General features: G+C 35.5%; 1 protein-coding gene across 3 annotated transcripts in view; it reads left to right on the top strand.

The window, feature by feature from the left end:
* The window catches only part of LOC105492606 (LDL receptor related protein 1B), a 1932714-nt gene that overhangs the window by 1890465 nt on the left and 16535 nt on the right, over positions 1 to 25714 (top strand). The window contains exon 87 of one of the 3 annotated variants that reach the window (XM_024796262.2): positions 13742 to 18314. The exons of the other annotated variants lie outside the window; for them this stretch is intronic. Within the exon in view, the coding sequence (XP_024652030.2) occupies positions 13742 to 13760 (19 nt within the window). The 3' untranslated portion in view covers positions 13761 to 18314. Of the gene's footprint in view, positions 1 to 13741; positions 18315 to 25714 lie in introns of those variants that run through there. 3 annotated transcript variants of the gene reach the window in all.

Genomic DNA, 25714 nt, shown 5'->3' with positions numbered 1-25714 from the left:
GTGCTCTTACTAAGTATCATCAAAGTCATACAATTTAAAAATAATTGGCCTAACTGATAAACACATCCAGGAAAAAATATATTAATTGTGGGAGTTTAGAGCAACCTCTCCTACTTTTGTGTACTTGTGTCTCTATCTCTGTTTGTATCTTTGGAAATGTGTGTACCTTGGTCTACTATGCCTTAAAATCTATTCTGATAGTGGGCATAATGTGTATACAATCAACCCTCTATATTCCTACACTCCACATTTGTGGGCTCAACCAAGTGCAAATCAGAAGTATTAGGAAAGAAAAATTGTGTCTGTGTTGACCCCATACAGACTTTTTCTTTCCAAATTTTTCTGTGCAGACTTTCCCAAGTTGTTATTCTCTAAATAATACAGCAAAACAACTATTTACATAGCATTTACATTGTATTAGGTATGATAAATAATCTGGAGATGTTACACATATAGCGGAGGGTGTGCATAGCTTATATGCAAATACGATGCCATATTTTTTATCTGGGACTTGAGCATCCGAAGATTTTGGTATCCAAGGAAAGTCTTGGAACCAGTTCCCCACAGATACTGAAGACGACTCTACTGCATTCCTCACCTACTTAAACCATATAAGAAGCAAGGAAGAATTACACTCTGTTATTGTTTATTCATCAATTCCTTTACTAAATATTTAGTAATAATCTATGATGAGTGAGTCTCTAAAATTTTGAAGTCAATGACAGCTAAAACTGACCTAGCAAATACTCTGTACCATGTACTGTGTTAAGCCCTATACACATTTTATGTGTGTAGACTGTTAACCATAAGTATTATTATTATCTAATTGTTATTCCGTTTTCATAGATTACAACATTAAGGTCACACACTAGGAAGGGGTCTGAGACTCAGACCAGTCCTGTTCAATTCTAAAGTCCGTACCCTGGTTAAAATTCTTACACTGCATTGCAGTCTTTATGCTGTAACAATCTCAATAGTTTTTACTTTAGAGGAACTTAAAATTCATTTTGGGAAGATGAATCGCTTTTAGAAAATTAAAATATTATTTGATAACTATTATAATAGAAATATGACCAAAGTGCTCTGGGAAAACAATTGAATAGAGATGAATGAATGATTCCTACTGGGAGAGCGGGAGGCTTTATACATGAAGACACATTTTCACAGTATTTTTAGAAAACATATTATAGGTTTATAGGAAAGAAGGGATTGAAAATCTTTTTCAAAAGAGGGTATAGCACAATCAAAGGAGAATAGGTCTAAAAATAAAAGATAAAGGTAGCTGAGAATAGAAAAAGGTTATATGCACAACAGGAGAAGAGAAGGCTCAAGAGATATATCGGGGACAGTTTATTAGGTACATTTTATACCAGGACACAAGAGTCGGTTTATGGAAAGAGGATTAGAAAATTAAGGTTGGAACCCTCAGAAATACCACTATTTGCTGCTGTCTCAAACAGGAATCAACAAAAGTAAAGGAGAAGATTTAGAAGTTGAGGGAGATTTACTGAAGAGTAGATTCCTACAAATCAAAGGAATAGAGTGCCAATGAGTATCAACTCCAGACAGTTCAAAGAGGACAAGTGGTATAAGTGGTTTATTGGATTTCTCAGTTAGACAGCCATTGTGAAAGATGTTTTGGAAGCACTATAGAGATAGAAACCAGACTATAGTTAAATAATTGAAAGGAGAAGAAGAATTTGTGAAAAATGTAGATTATTTTCTGAAAACTCGGTTATGAATTAAATGAAAAAAAACCAGTAAGTAGTATCTAGAGGAAAATATTTTTATGACAAGAAAGACTAATGTATTTAAGAAGACTGTTTTGCACTGTTCAAGGCCTGCTATTAGGACCTGGGAAGGAGAGAGAGATGGTTCAGGAGGATTTCACACTCATGTTCTCAGATTTGAAATTTCCAGAATATGTAAGATTGCCCTTGTTTTACCTAGGATATTTATAAATCACATGGTACTAAAATGTAAATGAGTATAAGTAAAATGTAAAAAAAGTGTCAATGATCATGGACAATAAAAAAAAAAAGAGTCCAGCTAAGGGAATATGAAATCCTCAGATATCTTTCTAGTGGTCAATTCTCCTCACCAGAGGAGATTTTTGGAAATAGTTTTTAGTCACGGATATCAATTGGCAGTGGTCATGTATTGTTAATGAAAAGTAAGTATGCACTGTTTCATCTAAAAACCTTTACAGGAAACAGACATTGCCTTCAGAGATACAATATAGTGCTTGCTTTAGTTTTGCTGGTAATATATTTTTATTTTCTTCATAGATTGAAAAACTATTTGAATTGTGCAAAACTTATGCACTTTTGGACTATCCATATAGTATCCAGATCTATGAAGGTGATAGTTTTTTTCACATAGAAATGTTATCACTATAGCCTTCAATTTAAGGAATAAATTTGTTCCTTGAAAGGATTCACTTTGTCTCCTGATGGTCATTTTTACTAATAATTATGTGTGGAATAAAAAGAAAACTCCAAGAGAAGCCTAGAAAAAATAATAAAAACTAGTCTTTTTTCGCATTTATTTGTGGGACATTTTTACATTTATTAAAGTAGATATATTAAATAATATAAAAACAATGTATTTTTTTTAAAAAAATAGAATGTTATTTTGACAATGTTTGTACTATTAAATACGTTTTATTGTGAGCTATAGAAATCACTACTACTGTGAAGAATTATTGAACTCAATCGTAACTTGACCATGCCTTCCTACCTTCTAAGATTTCTCCCTAGTGTTAGACTATTATTACATTGAATTTAAGGGTTTTTTTTTTTTTTTGTAAACTTACCTCCCCAGCATTACTTCTCAGCAATATCCACAATAGATTTCATGCTCCGAAATTAAAGAAATGTAATTACCCTTCCTGCCCCACTACTACTATCTTATTAACATGAACACAGGCACACACACACATATACTCACTGCATAACACAGCACCATTCCACACTTAAGTGTCTATGCTCAAATAGCTCACTGAACCCAAATGTGTCTCCTACCTTTTTTTCCTAGTTAACCCTTATTATCTCATTCGACTCACCTCAGGTATCCCTTTGTGTGGCACATAGCTAGTGAATAGTAAATACTGATTGAATTGGAGTTAAGATCTCAAACTAAATAAATTAAATTTCAGTGAGAAAATAACATATATGTATATACATGTTATACATGTAACGTATATGTGTGTATATACATATAACATATGTGTGTGTATATACATATGTGTGTGTATATATGTACATATATACAAATATATAGGCTTTTTTTTTTTCATTTTATGGGCTGAATTGTGCCTCCCTCTCCCTGAATTCATATGTTGAAGACCTGATACCCAGTATCTTGGAATGGGACTGTATTTGGAGATAGGGCCTTTGAAGAGGTGATTGAGTTTAAAATGGCCAGGTGTGGTGGCTCACACCTGTAATCCCAGCACTTTGGCATGCCAAGACAGGCGGCTTACTTGAGGTCAGTAGTTCAAGACTAGCCTGGCCAACGTAGTTCAAGACTAACCTGGTCAACATGGTGAAACCCTATCCCTACTAAAAATACAAAAATTATACAGGCATGATGGTGCATGCCTGTAGTCCTAGCTACTTGGGAGGCTAAGGCAGGAGAATGGCTTGAAGCCAGGAGGCAGAGGTTGCAGTGAGCTGAGACTGCGCCATTGCACTCCAGCCTGGGCAACAGAGCAAGACTCTGTTTTTTTTTTTTTAAAAAAAAAAAAACCCAAAAAAATGTTTCATTATGGTGATTCCAAATCCAATTTGACTGGTGTCTTTGTAAGAAGGGTGATAAGAACAGAGAGGGAGGTATCAGACACATTGTACACACAGCGATGACCTTGTGAATGAACAGACCATGTGAAGGCAGCTCTCTGTAAGGCAAGAAGAGAGGCCTCAAAAGAGACCAAAATGTGCTGACACCTCAATCCCAGCCTTCCAACTTTTGAGAAGATAAACTTCTGTTGTGTAAGCCACCCAGTCTTTGTGACTTTTATGGCAGCCATAGCAAACTAATGAATATTCTGATACCAGAATTGTGGTGCTGCTGTAACAAATACCGAAAAATGTGACTGTGGCTTTGGAGTTGGGTAATGGGAAGAAGATGGCAGAATGTTGAGGGACATGTGGATTAAAAAAAAAAAAAAAGCCTCAATTACTTTTAAGAGATTATTGGATATTAAAGTTACTTCTGGTGAAGTCTCAGAAAGGGGGCACATGTTTTTGGAAACCAGAGGAAAGGTAATCTTTGTTAAAAGGTGACAAAGAGCTCCACCGAACTCCGTTCTGTCTAGTGTTTTGTGGAAGGTAGAAATTGCAAGTGATTAATTTTACATTTAGCAGAGACTATGCAAAATGTGAAAGTCATGGCCTGGTTTCTCCTTGCTGCTGATAGTAAACAATGAGAGGGGAAAGATAAACTGAAGGAATTGTTAAGTGAAATTGAAAATTTAGAAAATTCTCAGCCTCGTCATGTTGCAAAATTAAGTAGAAAGTATGTTTTGAAGAAGAAATCAAGGGTAGGACTGAACAGTCATTTGTTATAAAGGATTATAGGTGTGGCTCATGGATTCAACCACCTCAGCATAACTGCTGCCATTTGTACTAAAGGGGTCAGAGAAAGGGCAAAATGAAGGAAGACCACTGGATTTTTGATGTGTCACCAGATGCAGTTTGGCTGGCAAATCCACTGGTGGCCAGTCTATTAAGAACATATTTTCAGACCAGGTGTGGTGGCTCATGCCTATAACCACAGCACTTTGGGATACCTATGTAGGAGGATCACTAGAGCTCAGAAGTTCAGGCCCAGCCTGAGCAAAATGGCAAAAGTTGGCCCATGTCTACAAAAAAAGATAAAAAATTAGCCAGGCATGGGCCCGGAGCGGTGACTGACGCCTGTAATCCCATCACTTCGGGAGGCCGAGGTGGGAGGATCACGAGGTCAGGAGATGGAGACCATCCTGGCTAACATGGTGAAACCCCGTCTCTAATAAAAATACGAAAGAATTAGCCGGGCGAGGTGGAGGGCACCTGTAGTCCCAGCTACTCAGGAGGCTGAGGCAGGAGAATGGCGTGAACCCAGGAGGCAGAGCTTGCAGTGAGCGGAGATTGCGCCACTGTACTCCAGCCTGGGCGACAGAGCGAGACTCCGTCTCAAAAAAAAAAAAAAAAAAAAAAAATATATATATATATATATATATATATATATATATAGGTATATATATAGAGATATAGATATATAGCCAGCCATGGTGGTGTGCGCCTATGGTCCTAGCTACTTGGGAGACTGATCTAGGAGGATCACCTGAGCTGGGGAAGTTGAGGCTGCAGTGAGTTGTGATTGCTTCACTGCATTTCAGCCTGGGCAATGTTATCTCAAAAATAAAACAAATAAACATATTTTTTATTGGTTTTTGCACATTTCCATAGCCTCTTTTTGGTTATATATCCTCCGCAGCACAGCGACCACTCCCCTTGCAGACTCCTACCACTGACGACTAGGGAGATATGGAAATGTACGAATAAACTTCTCCTAGATGTAAATCACCAGTGCTTGGCATTCACAAAGGGACATGGTAGAGGAGAGTGAGGAGGTCAGGGACTCCTCGCTTTAGAAGTATTCCTCCTGTTTTCTGGATTTTGAATGCATATTTAAATTTATATTCTGCTCACATCAGTCTCCTATGTTGACAACACTAGAGGGAATCATTTATTGACCAGTATCTTCACTATCAAAGGTGAGCCAGACAGTAAAGAAGTCCTGTTGATTCCGCAAGAAGAAACGTTAACAGGAAAGAATTCAAATTCTGGATTCGGACTTCCCTGGATTCAGATACATATTCCTCCATTACCGCTGGTAAAGCCTATTAGCCTCTCCAAACCTTGGTTTCTTCCTCTTTAAGATGATCATACTAGTATGCACATATAAAAACTTCCATAGGAAAGAAATGCTATGTGGGGACAGATACAACTAATCTTAAAATCTGTGCTTAGTGACACTAGGTCTTTTTTATTTCTGCATGACTTTGTTATTAAAACTAGCTTTTATTTTTAAATGTTGAAGGTGTATCACTGTGATATATGGTTTTGTTGAGGTAACTTGCTGGAGTTACCTTGGGCATTCCATACTATAGCTTCTATTTTCCCAAGAAGCTCCTGGCTAAAGTTTTGTCATTGTAGTCAAGTAGCAAAAATTAAAAGTCTGTATTTTTGTACATATTTCATTTTCTTCTGATTTTTTAATACTAATTCTTCTGAGAAATTACTAAAGGTTCTCTATATACCTAAAGGCACCTAACTCAATTATTTCTCCATTCGAACAGAGAATAATATAAACTATTTCCTCGCATACTATAATTTAAAAAAACAAATTTTCAAAGCCAGTATTAAATTCACCTTCCCTATTTTATTATTTATGAGACCATAAACTTTTTTAGAAATAAAAAATTAGCAATTCTGAGAATTTCTTACAATATCCACGTTTCCTAGTATTTCCCACTGTTATTTTGGTTTCTGTTCAGTTCCTCTAAGTGTGTCTATGTAAATATACTTTTGCAGATTATATACTAAAAAATGAGACCCTATGATACACACTCTTTTTTTTTAAATTTATTTATTATTATTATACTTTAAGTTGTAGGGTACATGTGCATAACGTGCAGGTTTGTTACATATGTATACTTGTGCCATGTTGGTGTGCTGCACCCATCAACTCGTCATTTACATCAGGTATAACTCCCAATGCAATCCCTCCCCCCTCCCCCCTCCCCATGATAGGCCCCGGTGTGTGATGTTCCCCTTCCTGAGTCCAAGTGATCTCATTGTTCAGTTCCCACCTATGAGTGAGAACATGCGGTGTTTGGTTTTCTTTTCTTGTGATAGTTTGCTAAGAATGATGGTTTCCAGCTGCATCCATGTCCCTACAAAGGATACAAACTCATCCTTTTTGATGGCTGCATAGTATTCCATGGTGTATATGTGCCACATTTTCTTAATCCAATCTGTCACTGATGGACATTTGGGTTGATTCCAAGTCTTTGCTATTGTGAATAGTGCTGCAATAAACATACGTGTGCATGTGTCTTTATAGCAGCATAATTTATAATCCTTTGGGTATATACCCAGTAATGGGATGGCTGGGTCATATGGTACATCTAGTTCTAGATCCTTGAGGAATTGCCATACTGTTTTCCATAATGGTTGAACTACTTTACAATCCCACCAACAGTGTAAAAGCGTTCCTATTTCTCCACATCCTCTCCAGCACCTGTTGTTTCCTGACTTTTTAATGATCGCCATTCTAACTGGTGTGAGATGGTATCTCATTTTGGTTTTGATTTGCATTTCTCTGATGGCCAGTGATGATGAGCATTTTTTCATGTGTCTGTTGGCTGTATGAATGTCTTCTTTTGAGAAATGTCTGTTCATATCCTTTGCCCACTTTTGGATGGGGTTGTTTGTTTTTTTCTTGTAAATTTGTTTGAGTTCTTTATAGGTTCTGGATATTAGCCCTTTGTCAGATGAGTAGATTGCAAAAATTTTCTCCCATTCTGTAGGTTGCCTGTTCACTCTGATGGTAGTTTCTTTTGCTGTGCAGAAGCTCTTTAGTTTAATGAGATCTCATTTGTCAATTTTGGCTTTTGCTGCCGTTGCTTTTGGTGTTTTAGACATGAAGTCTTTGCCCATGCCTATGTCCTGAATGGTACTACCTAGGTTTTCCTCTAGGATTTTTATGGTATTAGGTCTAACATTTAAGTCTCTAATCCATCTTGAATTAATTTTCGTATAAGGAGTAAGGAAAGGATCCAGTTTCAGCTTTCTACTTATGGCTAGCCAATTTTCCCAGCACCATTTATTAAATAGGGAATCCTTTCCCCATTTCTTGTTTCTCTCAGGTTTGTCAAAGATCAGATGGCTGTAGATGTGTGGTATTATTTCTGAGGACTCTGTTCTGTTCCATTGGTCTATATCTCTGTTTTGGTACCAGTACCATGCTGTTTTGGTTACTGTAGCCTTGTAGCATAGTTTGAAGTCAGGTAGCGTGATGCCTCCAGCTTCGTTCTTTTGACTTAGGATTGTCTTGGAGATGCGGGCTCTTTTTTGGTTCCATATGAACTTTAAAGCAGTTTTTTCCAATTCTGTGAAGAAACTCATTGGTAGCTTATGGGGATGGCATTGAATCTATAAATTACCTTGGGCAGTATGGCCATTTTCACAATATTGATTCTTCCTATCCATGAGCATGGTATGTTCTTCCATTTGTTTGTGTCGTCTTTGATTTCACTGAGCAGTGGTTTGTAGTTCTCCTTGAAGAGGTCCTTTACATCCCTTGTAAGTTGGATTCCTAGGTATTTTATTCTCTTTGAAGCAATTGTGAATGGAAGTTCATTCCTGATTTGGCTCTCTGTTTGTCTGTTACTGGTGTATAAGAATGCTTGTGATTTTTGCACATTAATTTTGTATCCTGAGACTTTGCTGAAGTTGCTTATTAGCTTAAGGAGATTTTGGGCTGAGACAATGGGGTTTTCTAAATATACAATCATGTCATCTGCAAAGAGGGAATGTTTGACTTCTTCTTTTCCTAACTGAATACCCTTGATTTCTTTCTCTTGCCTAATTGCCCTAGCCAGAACTTCCAACACTATGTTGAATAGGAGTGGTGAGAGAGGGCATCCCTGTCTTGTGCCAGTTTTCAAAGGGAATTTTTCCAGTTTTTGCCCATTCAGTATGATATTGGCTGTGGGTTTGTCATAAATAGCTCTTATTATTTTGAGGTACGTTCCATCAATACTGAATTTATTGAGCATTTTTAGCATGAAGGGCTGTTGAATTTTGTCAAAAGCCTTTTCTGCATCTATTGAGATAATCATGTGGTTCTTGTCTTTGGTTCTGTTTATATGCTGGATTATGTTTATTGATTTGCGAATGTTGAACCAGCCTTGCATCCTAGGGATGAAGTCCACTTGATCATGGTGGATAAGCTTTTTGATGTGTTGCTGAATCCAGTTTGCCAGTATTTTATTGAGGATTTTTGCATCAATGTTCATCAGGGATATTGGTCTAAAATTCTCTTTTTTTGTTGTGTCTCTGCCAGGCTTTGGTATCAGGATGATGTTGGCCTCATAAAATGAGTTAGGGAGGATTCCCTCTTTTTCTATTTATTGGAATAGTTTCAGAAGGAATGGTACCAACTCCTCCTTGTACCTCTGGTAGAATTCAGCTGTGAATCCATCTGGTCCTGGACTTTTTTTGGTTGGTAGGCTATTAATTATTGCCTCAATTTCAGAGCCTGCTATTGGTCTATTCAGGGATTCAACTTCTTCCTGGTTTAGTCTTGGAAGAGTGTAAGTGTCCAGGAAATTATCCATTTCTTCTAGATTTTCCAGTTTATTTGCGTAGAGGTGTTTATAGTATTCTCTGATGGTAGTTTGTATTTCTGTGGGGTGTGTGGTGATATCCCCTTTATCATTTTTAATTGCGTCGATTTGATTCTTCTCTCTTTTCTTCTTTATTAGTCTTGCTAGTGGTCTGTCAATTTTGTTGACCTTTTCAAAAAACCAACTCCTGGATTCATTGATTTTTTGGAGAGTTTTTTGTGTCTCTATCTCCTTCAGTTCTGCTCTGATCTTAGTTATTTCTAGCCTTCTGCTAGCTTTCGAATGTGTTTGCTCTTGCTTCTCTAGTTCTTTTAATTGCGATGTTAGAGTGTCAATTTTAGATCTTTCCTGCTTTCTCTTGTGGGCATTTAGTGCTATAAATTTCCCTCTACACGCTGCTTTAAATGTGTCCCAGAGATTCTGGTATGTTGTATCTTTGTTCTCATTGGTTTCAAAGAACATCTTTATTTCTGACTTCATTTCGTTATGTACCCAGTAGTCATTCAGGAGCAGGTTGTTCAGTTTCCATGTACTTGAGCGGTTTTGATTGAGTTTCTTAGTCCTGAGTTCTAGTTTGATTGCACTGTGGTCTGAGAGTTTGTTATAATTTCTGTTCTTGTACATTTGCTGATGAGTGCTTTACTTCCAATTACGTGGTCGATTTTGGAGTAAGTACGATGTGGTGCTGAGAAGAATGTATATTCTGTTGATTTGGGGTGGAGAGTTCTATAGATGTCTATTAGGTCTGCTTGCTGCAGAGATGAGTTCAATTCCTGGATATCCTTGTTAACTTTCTGTCTCGTTGATCTGTCTAATGTTGACAGTGGAGTGTTGAAGTCTCCCATTAGTATTGTATGGGAGTCTAAGTCTCTTTGTAAGTCTCTAAGGACTTGCTTTATGAATCTGGGTGCTCCTGTATTGGGTGCATATATATTTAGGATAGTTACCTCTTCCTGTTGAATTGATCCCTTTACCATTATGTAATGGCCTTCTTTGTCTCTTTTGATCTTTGATGGTTTAAAGTCTGTTTTATCAGAGACTAGTATTGCAACCCCCGCTTTTTTTGGTTCTCCATTTGCTTGGTAAATATTCCTCCATCCCTTTATTTTGAGCCTATATATGTCTCTGCGTGTGAGATGGGTCTCCTGAATACAGCAGACTGATGGGTCTTGACTCTTTATCCAGTTTGCCAGTCTGTGTCTTTTAATTGGATCATTTAGTCCATTTACATTTAAGGTTAAGATTGTTATGTGTGAACTTGATCCTGCCATTATGATATTAACTGGTTATTTTGCTCGTTAGTTGATGCAGTTTCTTCCTAGCCTCGATGGTCTTTACATTTTGGCATGTTTTTGCAATGGCTTGTACCGGTTGTTCCTTTCCATGTTTAGTGCTTCCTTCAGGGTCTCTTGTAAGGCAGGCCTAGTGGTGACAAAATCTCTAAGCATTTGCTTATCTGTAAGGGATTTTATTTCTCCTTCACTTATGAAACTTAGTTTGGCTGGATATGAAATTCTGGGTTTAAAATTCTTTTCTTTAAGAATGTTGAATATTGGCCCCCACTCTCTTCTGGCTTGTAGAGTTTCTGCCTAGAGATCTGCTGTTAGTCTGATGGGCTTCCCTTTGTGGGTAACCCGACCTTTCTCTCTGGCTGCCCTTAAGATTTTTTCCTTCATTTCAACTTTGGTGAATCTGGCAATTATGTGTCTTGGAGTTGCTCTTCTTGAGGAGTATCTTTGTGGTGTTCTCTGTATTTCCTGGATTTGAATGTTGGCCTGCCCTACTAGGTTGGGGAAGTTCTCCTGGATGATATCCTGAAGAGTGTTTTCCAACTTGGTTCCATTTTCCCCCTCACTTTCAGGCACCCCAATCAGACGTAGATTTGGTCATTTTACATAATCCCATACTTCTTGCAGGCTTTGTTCATTTCTTTTTCTTCTTTTTTCTTTTGGTTTCTCTTCTCGCTTCATTTCATTCATTTGATCCTCAATCGCAGATACTCTTTCTTCCAGTTGATCCAGTCAGTTACTGAAGCTTGTGCATTTGTCAGGTATTTCTAGTGTCATGGTTTTCATCTCTTTCATTTCATTTATGACCTTCTCTGCATTAATTACTCTGGCCATCAATTCTTCCACTTTTTTTTCAAGATTTTTAGTTTCTTTGCGCTGGGTACGTAATTCCTCCTTTAGCTCTGAGAAATTTGATGGACTGAAGCCTTCTTCTCTCATCTCGTCAAAGTCATTCTCCGTCCAGCTTTGATCCGTTGCTGGCAATGAGCTGCGCTCCTTTTCCGGGGGAGATGCGCTCTTATTTTTGGAATTTCCAGCTTTTCTGCCCTGCTTTTTCCCCATCTTTGTGGTTTTATCTGCCTCTGGTCTTTGATGATGGTGATGTACTGATGGGGTTTTGGTGTAGGTGTCCTTCCTGTTTGATAGTTTTCCTTCTAACAGTCAGGACCCTCAGCTGTAGGTCTGTTGGAGATTGCTTGAGGTCCACTCCAGACCCTGTTTGCCTGGGTATCAGCAGCAGAGGCTGCAGAAGATAGAATATTTCTGAACAGCGAGTGTACCTGTCTGATTCTTGCTTTGGAAGCTTCCTCTCAGGGGTGTACTCCACCCTGTGAGGTGTGGGGTGTCAGACTGCCCCTAGTGGGGGATGTCTCCCAGTTAGGCTCCTCAGGGGTCAGGGACCCACTTGAGCAGGGAGTCTGTCCCTTCTCAGATCTCAACCTCCGTGTTGGGAGATCCACTGCTCTCTTCAAAGCTGTCAGACAGAGTTGTTTGCGTCTGCAGAGGTTTCGGCTGCGTTTGTTATTGCCCTGTCCCCAGAGGTGGAGTCTACAGAGACAGGCAGGTTTCCTTGAGCTGCTGTGAGCTCCACCCAGTTGGAGCTTCCCAACAGCTTTGTTTACCTACTTAAGCCTCAGCAATGGCGGGCGCCCCCTGCTGCCTTGCTGGTAGATCACAGACTGCTGTGCTAGCAATGAGGGAGGCTCCGTGGGCGTGGGACCCTCCCGGCCAGGTGTGGGATATGATCTCCTGGTGTGCCTGTTTGCTTAAAGCGCTGTATTGGGGTGGGAGTTACCCGATTTTCCAGGTGTTGTGTGTCTCAGTTCCCCTGGCTAGGAAAAGGGATTCCCTTCCCCCTTGCGCTTCCCAGGTGAGGCGATGCCTCGCCCTGCTTCAGCTCTCGCTGGTCGGGCTGCAGCAGCTGACCAGCACCGATCGTCCGGCACTCCCCAGTGAGATGAACCCAGTACCTCAGTTGAAAATGCAGAAATCACCGGTCTTCTGTGTCGCTCGCGCTGGGAGTTGGAGACTGGAGCTGTTCCTATTCGGCCATCTTGCTCCGCCCTCTATGATACACACTCTTATGTTTATTTACTATACATTACAAACAGCGTTGCATATTAATTTGTGTAATTAAATGCTTTTAGTTTTAATGGATGCTCAGTGTTCCATTATCTGCATTTTCCCTACTTTAACCAACACCGTATCATTCAGTAATTAGGTTTGTATGTGTTCATCTTTTACTACTTTTTTCTAGGATATAAACTTCTGTACATTTACATAAATGTCTGAGTACTCATATCATTAGTTTTCTGAAGTAACACTAAGAATTAGAAATATGTCCACTGTTATCGATTCAAGCTCACTGTCTCTTTGGGCAAGTTACATCCCCTCTGTGTGTCCCATTTCCCTTGTCTGTAAAATAATGGATTTGGACTAATTGAGAATACTATAAAACTATGAGGTTCATGTATTTAAATGTGAGTTCTATTTGGATTTTGTCTAGAAATGGTTACAGCTTGGGCCAGAATCACAGTCCCAGATACAATTTTTTCCCAAATTTCTCTAAAATACTTATGTAGACACTGAAAAGACAAAGATTGTTACTAGCAACAAAATTAATGAGTAACAGAAAACCTATTGTTAACACTGTTGTTAACATTGAGGAACTAGTCATAACATTCTTGAGTCAAAAATACATATTTCTGTTTAATTTTCCTTTATGATTTCATGATTTATTTCCCTCATGCTCTAAAATAACATGGCAGTGTATGTCTAGGTATGTAAGTAGCCTAAATTATGCCCAACTACAGAAGAGAGAATCATCCTTTTCACCTCTTTCTTATTATAAATCCCTATGCCAGTAGACCCACAGACTATAAGAATTAGAATCTCAGCTTTCTGTTCCTTACCTTGTTCATACATTACCTGGTGAGATTAAAATATATATAATATATTTTATCTATATTTATACATATATATAATTTAAATATATTTATACATATAAATATTACAGTGCCAATATTCTCTTCTTATATCCATTCATCAACAGATATTTACTGACCAACTAGTCTATACCAGACACTATGCTATTCACTAGAGGACATATCAGTGAACAAAACAGACACAAAAAGAAAAATTGACTTTGTGGAACTTCATGTCTAAGAGGGTGAGGACAGAAAATAAAGAAAATAAATGTTTACGATATTGTTCAGTATGTTAATAATGTTAAAAGCTGTTAAGAGAAAACCAGAGCAGAAAAGAGGGATATGGAATTTTGAGGGGAGATTTGAAATCTAATATTAGGATTGCCAGTGAAAGCCTCCTGAGATGATGGTATTTGCATGAAGACCTTAAGTAAAGGTGGGAATGGGCCATCTGGCTATATAGGGAAAGGGATTTTCGTCCCAGAAACAAATCAAAAACAATAAATACAAAGGTAGGAATAGTCACCACAAAGTTGTGGCCAATAATGTAGTATATGTAAAGCATATGACCCAATCTTATAAAGGGATATATACACACATATGCATATATTAATATATACATATATATGACAAATGTGTATATATCTATGTATAATACACATGTACATACACAGAGAAAAGTATTAAAGGCAGTACATAGAAATGTTAACAATGACATCTCTTATTGCTGGAATTTGGGTAATGTTTAATTTGTACAGATAATTTTTATGTAATTAATTTTCTCTTTTAAAAATAGAAGAAAATACAACATTTTAAAATTATTTGAAATGTCAGAAAAGGGAGAACTCAAAAGACCTAACTTTAATATTACATTGCTTCTGAAATCACATCAGTTCAGACACTCAGTGTTTTTGAAATGGCAGAATGGCAAAACTCCAGGACACTCCTTATAATATATAATATTGCTTCTTGCCCATAGCAAGAACAATTCTCCACGTGGTCACAAACAAGATGGCAATGTTATTTTTTATGTTCTACTTCTTCGTTTGAAACAAACACTAAAAATAACTTGCTGTGAGCATTTTGCCTGCATCTTTTTTTTTTTCTTTCTTTTTTTTGGTTAGATTTATATGGGCATCTGTTTTTTGTTTATCTTTTTGGGGAAAATGGTTCTTTATAAAATCATCTCCTTTCTTTCATCATCTGTGTGTGTGTGTGTGTGCGCGTGCGTGTCGGTTTTTACATTTATCACATTACTCTATGATATTCCATATTTTATGGCTACGATTGACCTCTTATCTGTGTGTGGCCTTTGGACATGAAACATAACTTTATGAAATTGGCCTGGGAATGCTGCCTGTTCTATTCCATGGCTCCTTTAAATTTAGATGTCTGTTTCTCTCCAGCAGGTTGTAAATTACTTCAAGTAAGAGGTTATGTCTGATTTATCTATTTTACCCCAACAGGTCGCATGTATTCACCATGTAATATGTTCTTAATGAATAGTGTTAAATAATTACTATTAGTTCCTGTATTGTATTATGGGGTATGGCAGCTTATGATACACTTATCATTCTATCACAATTATAATAACACATCTTCCTTCATTAATAAATTTCCAAAGAATGGAGAGTCAGAAAATAATAGAAAAATGATTTATTTTACTATTATTTTTTATCGGTTTTCTCATCTCTATGATACTTTCTAAAACTATTATATGATGTTTCCTGAGTGTTCTGGAACTTACACTAAATATCTCTAAGTAAAGAACTAGACAGGCTTAATATACCATATCTTAACTTACTAGAAAAACTTAGTTTATTTCATTTTCTCTTTTCTTTGCCTTTTGTTTGTTGTGTGTTTTTACTTTGTGATTGTCTCTCAAAAACAGATGGAGAATAAGAGGAAAGTCAGGTATATCCTCCGTCCTTTGGAGCCTCTGAGTGTATTTGAGGAAAAAGATGAGGCAAGGAGAAATACACTCTGTGCTTCAGGCATTTGAGTAGTGTAAGATAAATGGTGCTGTTGAAATAGTATTGGACAATAACATTAGACCATGAAATAATTCTCGGGAATATGGTATGCTTAGCTAGAGTTTGAAATTCATTCTATAGCAGTAGAGGAACACTGATAACATTTGAAATATGAAGTGTCACAGCTATATGAATGTCTTAGAAAAGTCTTAATGACACAGTGATCTGATAGAAAAAGATCCCATTGGTTTGAAAAAATAGATTTCATAATGACTCTTAATTTGCAATGTAAAGGAAGACAAAGATTTTTCAAGTAAAAAATGGCTAGTGGGTTTAATGGTAAACAAAGCACAGAAAACAGTATAGAGGACCGTCTATACTGTCACGTCTCCACATTGTTTTGTTTGCTCAATTGTTCTTCTCTGAACCTCTTTCCTCATCTTAATATGGAAATTGCAAATGACATCTGTCTCTTTATATATATTACATTTTTTAACATTCAAAACAATTTAAAGAACACAAAATATTGTCTTCAACATAGTAAACCCACAAAATGAAAATTTTAAAACCACTGCAATAGACGAGAAACAAAATAATCAGAACTTGCTATAATTTGAACTTCTAGGGGTCCAGCAATAAAATAAGAGTATTTTTTAAAAGTGCTTGTTATTCAAAAATTAGGTAAAATTTGGCATAAATGAAAGGTTAGTAGTGCAATGACAGTGACAGTAATAACGACTGGGAAGGGGGCTACAATATGTACAGACAGCTCAAGTTCTATTTAGGGTGTCCTCCTTCAGTTACCTTAGAAAATATGGGCAGGAACTAGATCTTATATTTTTAGGGTGGATATTTTTTAAGGCAGAAGGATGCAAGATGAATATGTAAGTACCAAAGGGACATTCATTTACAGAGTGATCTGAATTAAGCACTTTGTCATATTCTTTAGTTTTGTGATTGCTCCAATCTAATTATTTTATTAAGTGTTCAGCATTGTTTTCCAAGTCCTTAGGGTGAGGAATACATAAGAAAATGCACAGGTATTGGAGAAGCCTTTGTTGGAAAGCATTTGGGAGGAAGATAATGAGTTCTGTTTCTGTCACAAGTTTTAGAAAGGTAGGAATTATTTCTGTATATTGTGATGACTAATTATGGCTTTGGTTCCTCAAAACATTGGCCTTGCAGAAAGGAGGCTGCCCAATTTGCTCTTCACCGGTCCTGCTGTCAGGCTGAGCAGCACTCCTCGATGTGGACCGGTGACCTTGTGGCCCCTTAGAGAATGCTTAAGAAGAGCCTAAGGAAGTTGTCATCAGTGATTTCAAACAGACTACAACTTTTCAGCAGGGATATTGAGCAATTCAACTTCAGCAGCCAGTGCTGTCCACATTTCAAAAGTCAGGACATTGTATGTCCCTGATTTGCTTTCTCCCCCTTGGCATATTTTTAAAGAACAAATTCCGAAATGTGCATGTCTTTGGAGCAGTAAAGGCCGAGAAAAACTGTCACATCAATGTCTGTCCTTTATGATTCTAGGTAAGAGGTTGTAGGTTACTTTAGCGTTTGCCATGCTAGTCATGCCATGGGGAACAAAAGGAACACAGATGTCATATTTTTCTGTCCAAGTTTAAACTCTAGTTTGTGCTTTGAGGTACAAGTGGCACTGCTTAACAAAAACAGGTAACGTAGTTGTATATCGGGCAGCTATTATCAAGCAGCTCTGATGTCATTATGTTATTTTCCCTTGATTTGGGACATATTCTTAGCCTTAAATATAATCAATAGGTCAGAATAACCAAATAAACCAAACCCAATACATTATATATTATTTGCATAACTATTAACTGTTTATCCATTTAAATTAATTTGTCTTTATTAGACCGCTTTTCTTAGATTTTACAGCTATAAACAACCTCATATTTCAGATGTTTATAACGACAAAGGTTTATTTCATGCTCTTCCATGCTTAAACGAGTCAATAAAATTAGATTAATTAACCTTCAACCTAGCACTTGATACTAAATTAACTTTATACAATTCCTAGACAAGAATTAGACTCATATGCTTACCAGCAACATTTGCTTAAGAATAAAAAATAGATTAATAATTGCTGATATTATCATAATTTAGGGAAATATTTTATTTCTCCTTTTTTCACATTAGGATGGTAGCAGAAAAAGCTATCATGTTAAAGGAGTAGAAAAACTTAAGCCTATTTTTTTCTGTTGGGAATAAAATCAGACATTATAATTATATGGATATTGGTATGCCATATACACTTTTTAAATTTAATATTCATGTTATTTATCAGCTGTTAAACTAACTCAGATGATACAGATTTTATGTACATTTTATCTCTTAATCTCTCAAAAAACCTGCAAATTTTTTTTTTCCTGAGTTTTATTGCCTTACAAAGAAAAAGAAGGGTTGGGTGCGGTGGCTCACGCCTGTAATCCCAGCACTTTGGGAGGCTGAGGCAGGCGGATCACAAGATCAAGAGATCGAGACCATCCTGGCCAACATGCTGAAACCCCATCTCTATTAAAAATACAAAAATTAGTCGGGCGTGATAGCACACGCCTGTAGTCCCAGCTACTCAGGAGTCTGAGGATGAACCTGGGAGGCAGAGGTTGCAGTAAGCTGAGATCGTGCCACTGCACTCCAGCCTGATGACAGAGAAAGACTCCGTCTCAAAAAAAAAAAAAAAAAAAAAGAAAAAAAAGAAAAATTAAAACTGTAAAAGAAGAAAGAAAGTAGATTTAAGGGGAAAACTAAGGTTAAAATATGCAAATATAAGAGGCTAGATCTGAGTTCAATGTGTGATGCATGCAGGAAGTATTACTTTCCCTTCTTATTAGAAATGAGTAATCTGAAATGAGGTGACTTGCTTGAAGATACATGTTTTGTAAGGAGAGGAGCCTAGATTTCAACCCAGGCCTAGCTAATTCCAAAACTCACATATACTATTTGTGTCATCCATACCAGCACTTAAATTTAAAATAATCATTTATTTAAATGAATTGATGAAATTAAATTACATTAATTGTATATTTGTTTTTTTAATATAAAATCATTTTTCACTTTGAAGTACCCATCAAGCGAACACCTCTAAAATTAAATATTGTCATCCTGGGACAAGAACTGAATGACACACAATTTACATGACTGAATGAATACAATTTACATACGCCCAAGTACTAGAATGTAATCATCTCACTTAAAAATGGAAGAATTAATGAATTAAAGAATGAGTGAATAAAGAAAGAAGGAATAAAATTTAAAAACTTATTTTCTCTGGTCTTATATGTAAAAAGTTTCCCATAGTGGATTAACCTTCCTTTCAGTGAGAAATGACTGGTTGATAATTAGATGAAAGCGTGTTCTTATGAATGATGCTATACATTATTTGCAGAATAGGGAATGCACACATATATGAGACCTCTATATATGTATGTGCATTCCTGTGTATTCAACTATGCCTCTTCCATGTTTTCATGCATTCGTTTATTCATTTGTCAAACATCAAATATATTGATCAGCAAAAGATATCTACTGAATATTTACTGGATACTGTTCAAGAAAAGAGGGAATACAATGATGAATAATCGATAACCTCTACCTCTAGGTAAATCATAGTCTAGCATAGTCATAGTCAAAGGTGCCTTTAGGAATTTATGAGTGCATATATAAGTAGAGAAAAAAATAAAATATAGCATATTTGTGATTATACAGTGATCAAATATGTAAAGGTATTTTTGACTCACTCCAAATAGTATTCTCTGTAATGTAAAATACTACTTTAATATTTTGTACCATTTTAGATTTAGTGAAGACATTTGTCTCTACTTCCTAAATCAATTTTTTGGGCATTGCCTGCTAAAACCTTCTCACTTTGGGTCTAAGAAAAGTAATCTAACACTGGGATTAGGAAAGAAATGTGTGTGAATGGGTAATTTTGTCATAAGCTTTCAGAAATTTCTGTCTGCAACATCTTCCTACAAATGTTAAACAAATCTGGTAAGAGTTTTATGACTAACATTTATGCAAGATAGACAAATTTGTTAATTCATACTGAAGCTTGATTTAAACAAATCTTTCTCATTTTATCTGTTTATTTCAACTTTTTGATTGCATTATTTTTAAACAATTACAAATTTTAAAAATATATTGAGAGTGTAGTTTCTAGATTTTGAAGATGGCTAAATGCTAAGTAAATGGGTGGTTGAAATTGACACTAATACAAGGTCCCTAGAAAGCTTTGGTGTTACATTTTGGTAGCTATGTAGAAATCATTAAGAAATCTTGGGACTGGGAGCGCTGGCTCACTCCTGTAATCCCAGCACTTTTGGAGGCCGAGGTGGGAGGATCATGAGGTCAGGAGTTCGAGACAAGCCTGACCAACATGGGAAAACCCCATCTCTACTAAAATTACAAAAATCAGTCTGGTGTGGTGGCACATGCCTGTAATCCCTGCTACTAAGGAGGCTGAGGCAGGAGAATTGCTTGAACTCAGAAGGCAGGTGTTGCAGTGAGCCAAGATCGTGCCACTGCACTCCAGCCTGTGAGATAGAGTAAGACTCCATCTCAAAACAAAACAAATAAACAACAAAAACAAAACAAAAACAACAAAAAAAGAAATCTTGGAACTAGAACAAGGACTATGCTGAAGTACCAGATATCCAATCCTATTTGTATGTCTTATTCATTTCCCAATGTTTCAGACTTTAAAGTGATGAAGTAGCTAGCATCAGTATTTCAGCATATGAGCATTGGAACTGAAAGTGAATTGAATATTTTCAGAGAATCAGAGTTAGATATTGTACTAATTAAGACATTCACATACTCAAAACCTTGTAATAACACCTCCTGATATCCTACTATTGCCCTACATTTGTATAGAATAAATAAATATATGTTGAACAGTGCTTAATAACTGCAGTTGAATATGCTAGACATCACCTTTATAATTTCAGGTCACATCACCCTGTACCTCTGAAACCCTAAGAAATAGGAAGGGACTTTGTTGAGTTTTTGTAGAAGAAATCTTTATTGTTTACTCTCGCTTTGCCCTAAAGCATAAGATATTTAGGTAGCAAGCTAGCTACTTTATCTGCATGGCACTAAGTATTGAGATTTCCCCCCAAGGCTTTGTATTTTTAAACCAATTTTGGAATTGGCCTTCATCTTGGGAGTTTTCCACTGGTATTGCAGCACACATTCCATTTTTCTTCCCACCTTTAGCTCTAGAATTGTAACCACTGTTTCTAATGTAATGGCCTACTTTTATGTCTTCAATTGCATCCACCATATTACTTAATATTAATTTTATGATCGTTCCTTTTCCTTTTCAGTTGATGCATGTAATATTTTCAGTTGAACAGAAATTGTCTACTCACTCAGAAAAATACCTGTGTCTTCCTCATCAGCTTTCAGTAAAATTTTCTCTAGAATATCTAGATGATAAAAGTTTTCCATCACTGGAGATTTTTTTTTAATACATATTTAGTCATAATTTAACACTTCAGTGACCACTTCTACTGAAGTAGACTGCACAACATTTTATGTTTAAACATTCATACTTAAATTACCCAAACTTAACAAACTTCCTTTTATGAATCATTTCTTGGTAAACTAAATTTTATCCTCTCCTTTATGTTTCTCCTCCAGTCTTAGAATAAATTACTTTAAATAATCCATTTATTAATTTCATTTCTTTCATGGCTACCTCTTCAACAGAAACTTCTCATTAATTTTTACCTTTTCCTAAATTAATTATTAGTTCAATAAACACTTTATTGAATATGGCATTTCTCTTTTTACTTTACCACATTAACGCTTCTCAGAAATCAAAAACTCTGATCAAATTTTCTCAATATTACAATAATATTAGTTTTGACTTACTGATCTTATCAGTATTAGTTAACAAATGTTTAATGTAATAGTTTAACACTAGGCATTTTAACGTATTATTATAGAGTTGAATCAAGTAAATTTATTAAAACAAACATAAATTTAAGATACTACTTTAAGCTATTTGAATAAAGAATGCAAAGTAACACCTAGCTATTCTCATAGAAAACATAACAGTCAAATTTGGATTGAGAACAGTAGTGAATAAATAGAAATTGTAGTACCAAATGAATGAAATATATAGTAACTTGCTGTAGACATTCAAAATTGTATGAATTGAGACATAAGTGTATATTTATGTTTATACATTTTAGATGCATTCATAAATGATAGATCTTTAAAGATATATTAGATACATCTACAGTATTTTGGAACACCACAAAAACGTGAAGTTGATTTCAAGAAGGAGATTAATATGTCCCTCACTGTCATGGACAGGGACCGATTATTGGGCACAGCTGACCACAGGTCCAAGGCAGTGTGGTAATTCTTACACTTTTACAATGGAAAAAAAATGCATTTATTTGCATTTGTTTAAATAATATTTTTACATTTAAATTAAGAGCCTGGTACTCTCCTGGGCATGAGAAAGAAAGGAAAAGCATTGCTTCCTACTTCTGTATTGAATTAAGAGGATCATGGCATTGTCATCTAAAACAATGATTAAATAATAGTGATGTATATATCTTATTTCTACCACTTATTCTGCTTCCCTGGGCAGATTATTTGAACATGCGCTTCCTCATTTTATACAGTGTATAATGTCTACTCATAGGATTCTTATAGAATTTAGATATGAGTATATTTTTATATGAGAGTACCTATACTAGGATCTAGCACAAAGTTTAGTGTTAACTGAACCTCATGTAACATTTCATATAAAAGTTGAGATAGAAAATTTTTGAAGCATGTTATAAAAATTAAGAATCCTTATGTATACATGAAATAATTTCATCTAAGAATTTTAAAATTACCTAATTTGATTATTGTTGCAAAAAAAATAACAGATGGAAAGGTTTTAAAGTAAAATTAAGCAGATGAATAAATATCTAAGTATCTGTCCTAAAATGCTAGGTTTTGTTGTTGTTTTCATGTTTTTTTTTTTCCATCTTGCAGTGCTACTATTTGCAAGGGAAGTGAGTACAAAAGACACAAGAGATACATAGAGTGTAGAACTTTCAAGCGAGAAATATTATATAAATATAGTTTTATATGCTCACCACCAGAAGAGTGTAATTTGATGAGTTAACCAGAAAAAAAGTATTTTGCAAGTAACAGCATTTTTCTGATTTTCTTCACTATATGAAAATGCTTTTACATAAATTGATGCATAACCTGCAATCATACTTTTTATTTTTATTAAATGAGATTTTAAGTGCACTGAGACATGCATGACACCATGCACAATTTTCCCAAGGCTTCTTTAATCCCTTTGTGCCACTTATCTTTTTCCTGTGTAGAGAAAGAAAGGGGTGTATTAAAAGATTTTTCCTTTCTGAATGCCTCCATCATCATGGTTAATAAGGGCAACCTTGCACGTATATATGAGGAGAAATTCAATTTTAAATTGCTGTAAGGTTCACCTTTGAATTTCACTGTGGTCAGAAGAATCCCATGACCTTTAAATTTGATGAAAAGAGAGAGCAGATATTAATCTCATTATTTTATTTTGAAGTCCTCCCAAAGTGGGTGACTCTAGACCACATTTCTGCAAAATGACAAGAGCAGTTCATATAAATTGATCATTGTTACGGGAAGGACAATATCTGAAGATTTTAATATACCTTCAGTTTTTTATATCTCATTTTAATTCTCTCTGTAATAATTACTCTACTATTTCAGAGTTATTATTTTAGACAGTTTAAATATATGTCTTACAGTTATGCTACTAAATGTAATAACTTTCATTTTAAAGATTATAGTTTGTCCCCTTACAAAAGCCAAACTTATTTAGATATTCTAAAAGTGTTTATTGTGCCTCCTAGTAATATTTGTACACTCTTGCTTTTATACAAAGTTGTTCCCCTATGCTACAGAAAATTATAATTGAAACAAAAAATATTGTAGCTATACAATAATTACACAAACTGCTCAGGGACACGATAAATTAACTTACCATGTGTTTCATACAGTAACATTCAGATGAGAATTAGTTACAAAAAATAAATAAATAAGCACACTCCAGGTACTGTGTAGGGAACTTCTACCTAGCTTATATTATCTTTTGAGCAATCATGCTGGGCTTGTATATTATTATTCTCATCCTCACAATAAGACATGGAACGATATTTGGTATAAGAACAAAGTCTGTAAGAATATAATAATAATAATGTATCTCAAATATTTCTTGAAGTGTGACTTGTGAATTATTTTTATCAGATTCACCTTGTTGAAATGAAGAATGCTGACCACAATCCCAAGTTACTTGAAGAAGTCTCTGATATATGGGGCCCCAGAATCTGAATTTCAACATTTCTCATTTTTCATAATCATTATTCTAGTCTGGAACATAAGGGAATAGCATAAGGGAATACCATAAAATATGCTGTAATTAAGAGCACTTATAGATACAACTATTATGGAAGTGGAAGAATAAGATTAAGGAAACAATTTAGCATTAAATAATGCTAGAAAAAAGTAGAAGTCAAATAATATTAAATCAATACCCTTTACCATGCAGCTATTGACGGCAGGAAACTGCCAAGAGCAGTACCTTCATTTGATGATGTAAAGAAAGAAGGATAAATAATTATTAGAATAGTCAATAAGTATCTATTTATCCACCTACCTACCTGTCTATCTATCCATCCATTTGTTCCTGATCCAATGATACTTAAAATTCACAGAATTGTTTAAAATGTTAAATAATTTACAGTTGTATAGTGATCAGTACATAAGATAAAGCTGATTTTCATTGTCCTAAGACTAAGGGCAGTGGGAAACGTCTGCAATTTTAACATGAATGATACAGAGCTTTTTGCTAGGGTGAGGAAAACAAAAAAGATTGCCTAGCACAGGGCTAACTTGAAGATAATTGTCCCCGGATGAATAGCAGAGAATAGTGGATTGCAACAGTACATATTAAAGATGACCAGTGCATGGACTATGGATTTTGCTTGAGGAATAATAAAAAAGGGATAGATGCCAGAGAAATTATAGTCAGCATGGCTATGCAAATAATTCAGCAAGGAATTGGACAGGAGATTTTGATGATCTGCACATATTTTATTTCTTAAATGCTCTGCCATTAATGGCTTTGATCATTGTAGTCTACTTAAAGTATGAAGATTTATGGATTGCTGTAAAGATGGCAAAAATACTTGGTCTTAAATCAACCACTGGAAGAACCTGTGGAGCAGCAAATGCCTTAAGTTGTAATTTTGTAAGGTAGGCAACAAGAATAATGATTTCTATTTAATAACCCAAAAGAGATTTTTTAAGACTGAGACAAATGCAGAACAGTGGAACATATTTTATCTTTGGCCATAAAACATTATTTTATAAGGAGTATAAGGAGAATGGCAAAGTGATCATCAGCACATTAAGATATATAACTGTTAAAATTAATTATTTCTCCAGTATAGTCTTTGAGTTTTTTCCAATATATAATAAGTAAAATATTCTGTAAAGATTATGAATTTAAATGGGCTCCCACAATTTAAAAGAGAAGAGGATTATGAACACTAGCAGGTGACTTCTTTTATCTATCATAAATACTGGACCCTAAGCCATGGATAAATTAGGAAATTATACTATAATATTAACAAACACCTGTCCTACTTAAATAATTCTAGAATTTGGAATAAGAATCACACTATCCTTATCCTCTTTATTTAAAAACCTCTTTCTGCTAATCTGGAGATCTCAAAATATAATTACTTTACAAATTATTAAAAATACGTGATGTTCATGTCAGAACCATAATATGATCAAGTAAATTTAATCTTCTAATTCTCAAGCAATTCCACTTTCTGACTTCAAAGCTTTTCCAAAAGTGTACTAATGAGTCCCAGAGGTTCTTTATTCAGTAACACAATAAAATATGCCTTGGGTCACTTATCTAAAATGAACCTGATTTAGTTTTTTTTTTTCTTTTAAATGAGGTAATGTATAAAGCAAATTTTGATATTTTAATCAATAATTCAAAGTAATTGCACACATGTAGACTTGTACACAACAGTTATTAATACGTAATGAAATAACTAAGCAGTCAGCATT

The sequence above is a fragment of the Macaca nemestrina genome, chromosome 11 (genome assembly GCF_043159975.1).
Source record: "Macaca nemestrina isolate mMacNem1 chromosome 11, mMacNem.hap1, whole genome shotgun sequence".
NCBI classification, from domain to species: Eukaryota; Metazoa; Chordata; class Mammalia; order Primates; family Cercopithecidae; genus Macaca; species Macaca nemestrina.
Note: the sequence above shows the minus strand (reverse complement) of the source record. Positions and strands in the feature narration are given on the sequence as shown.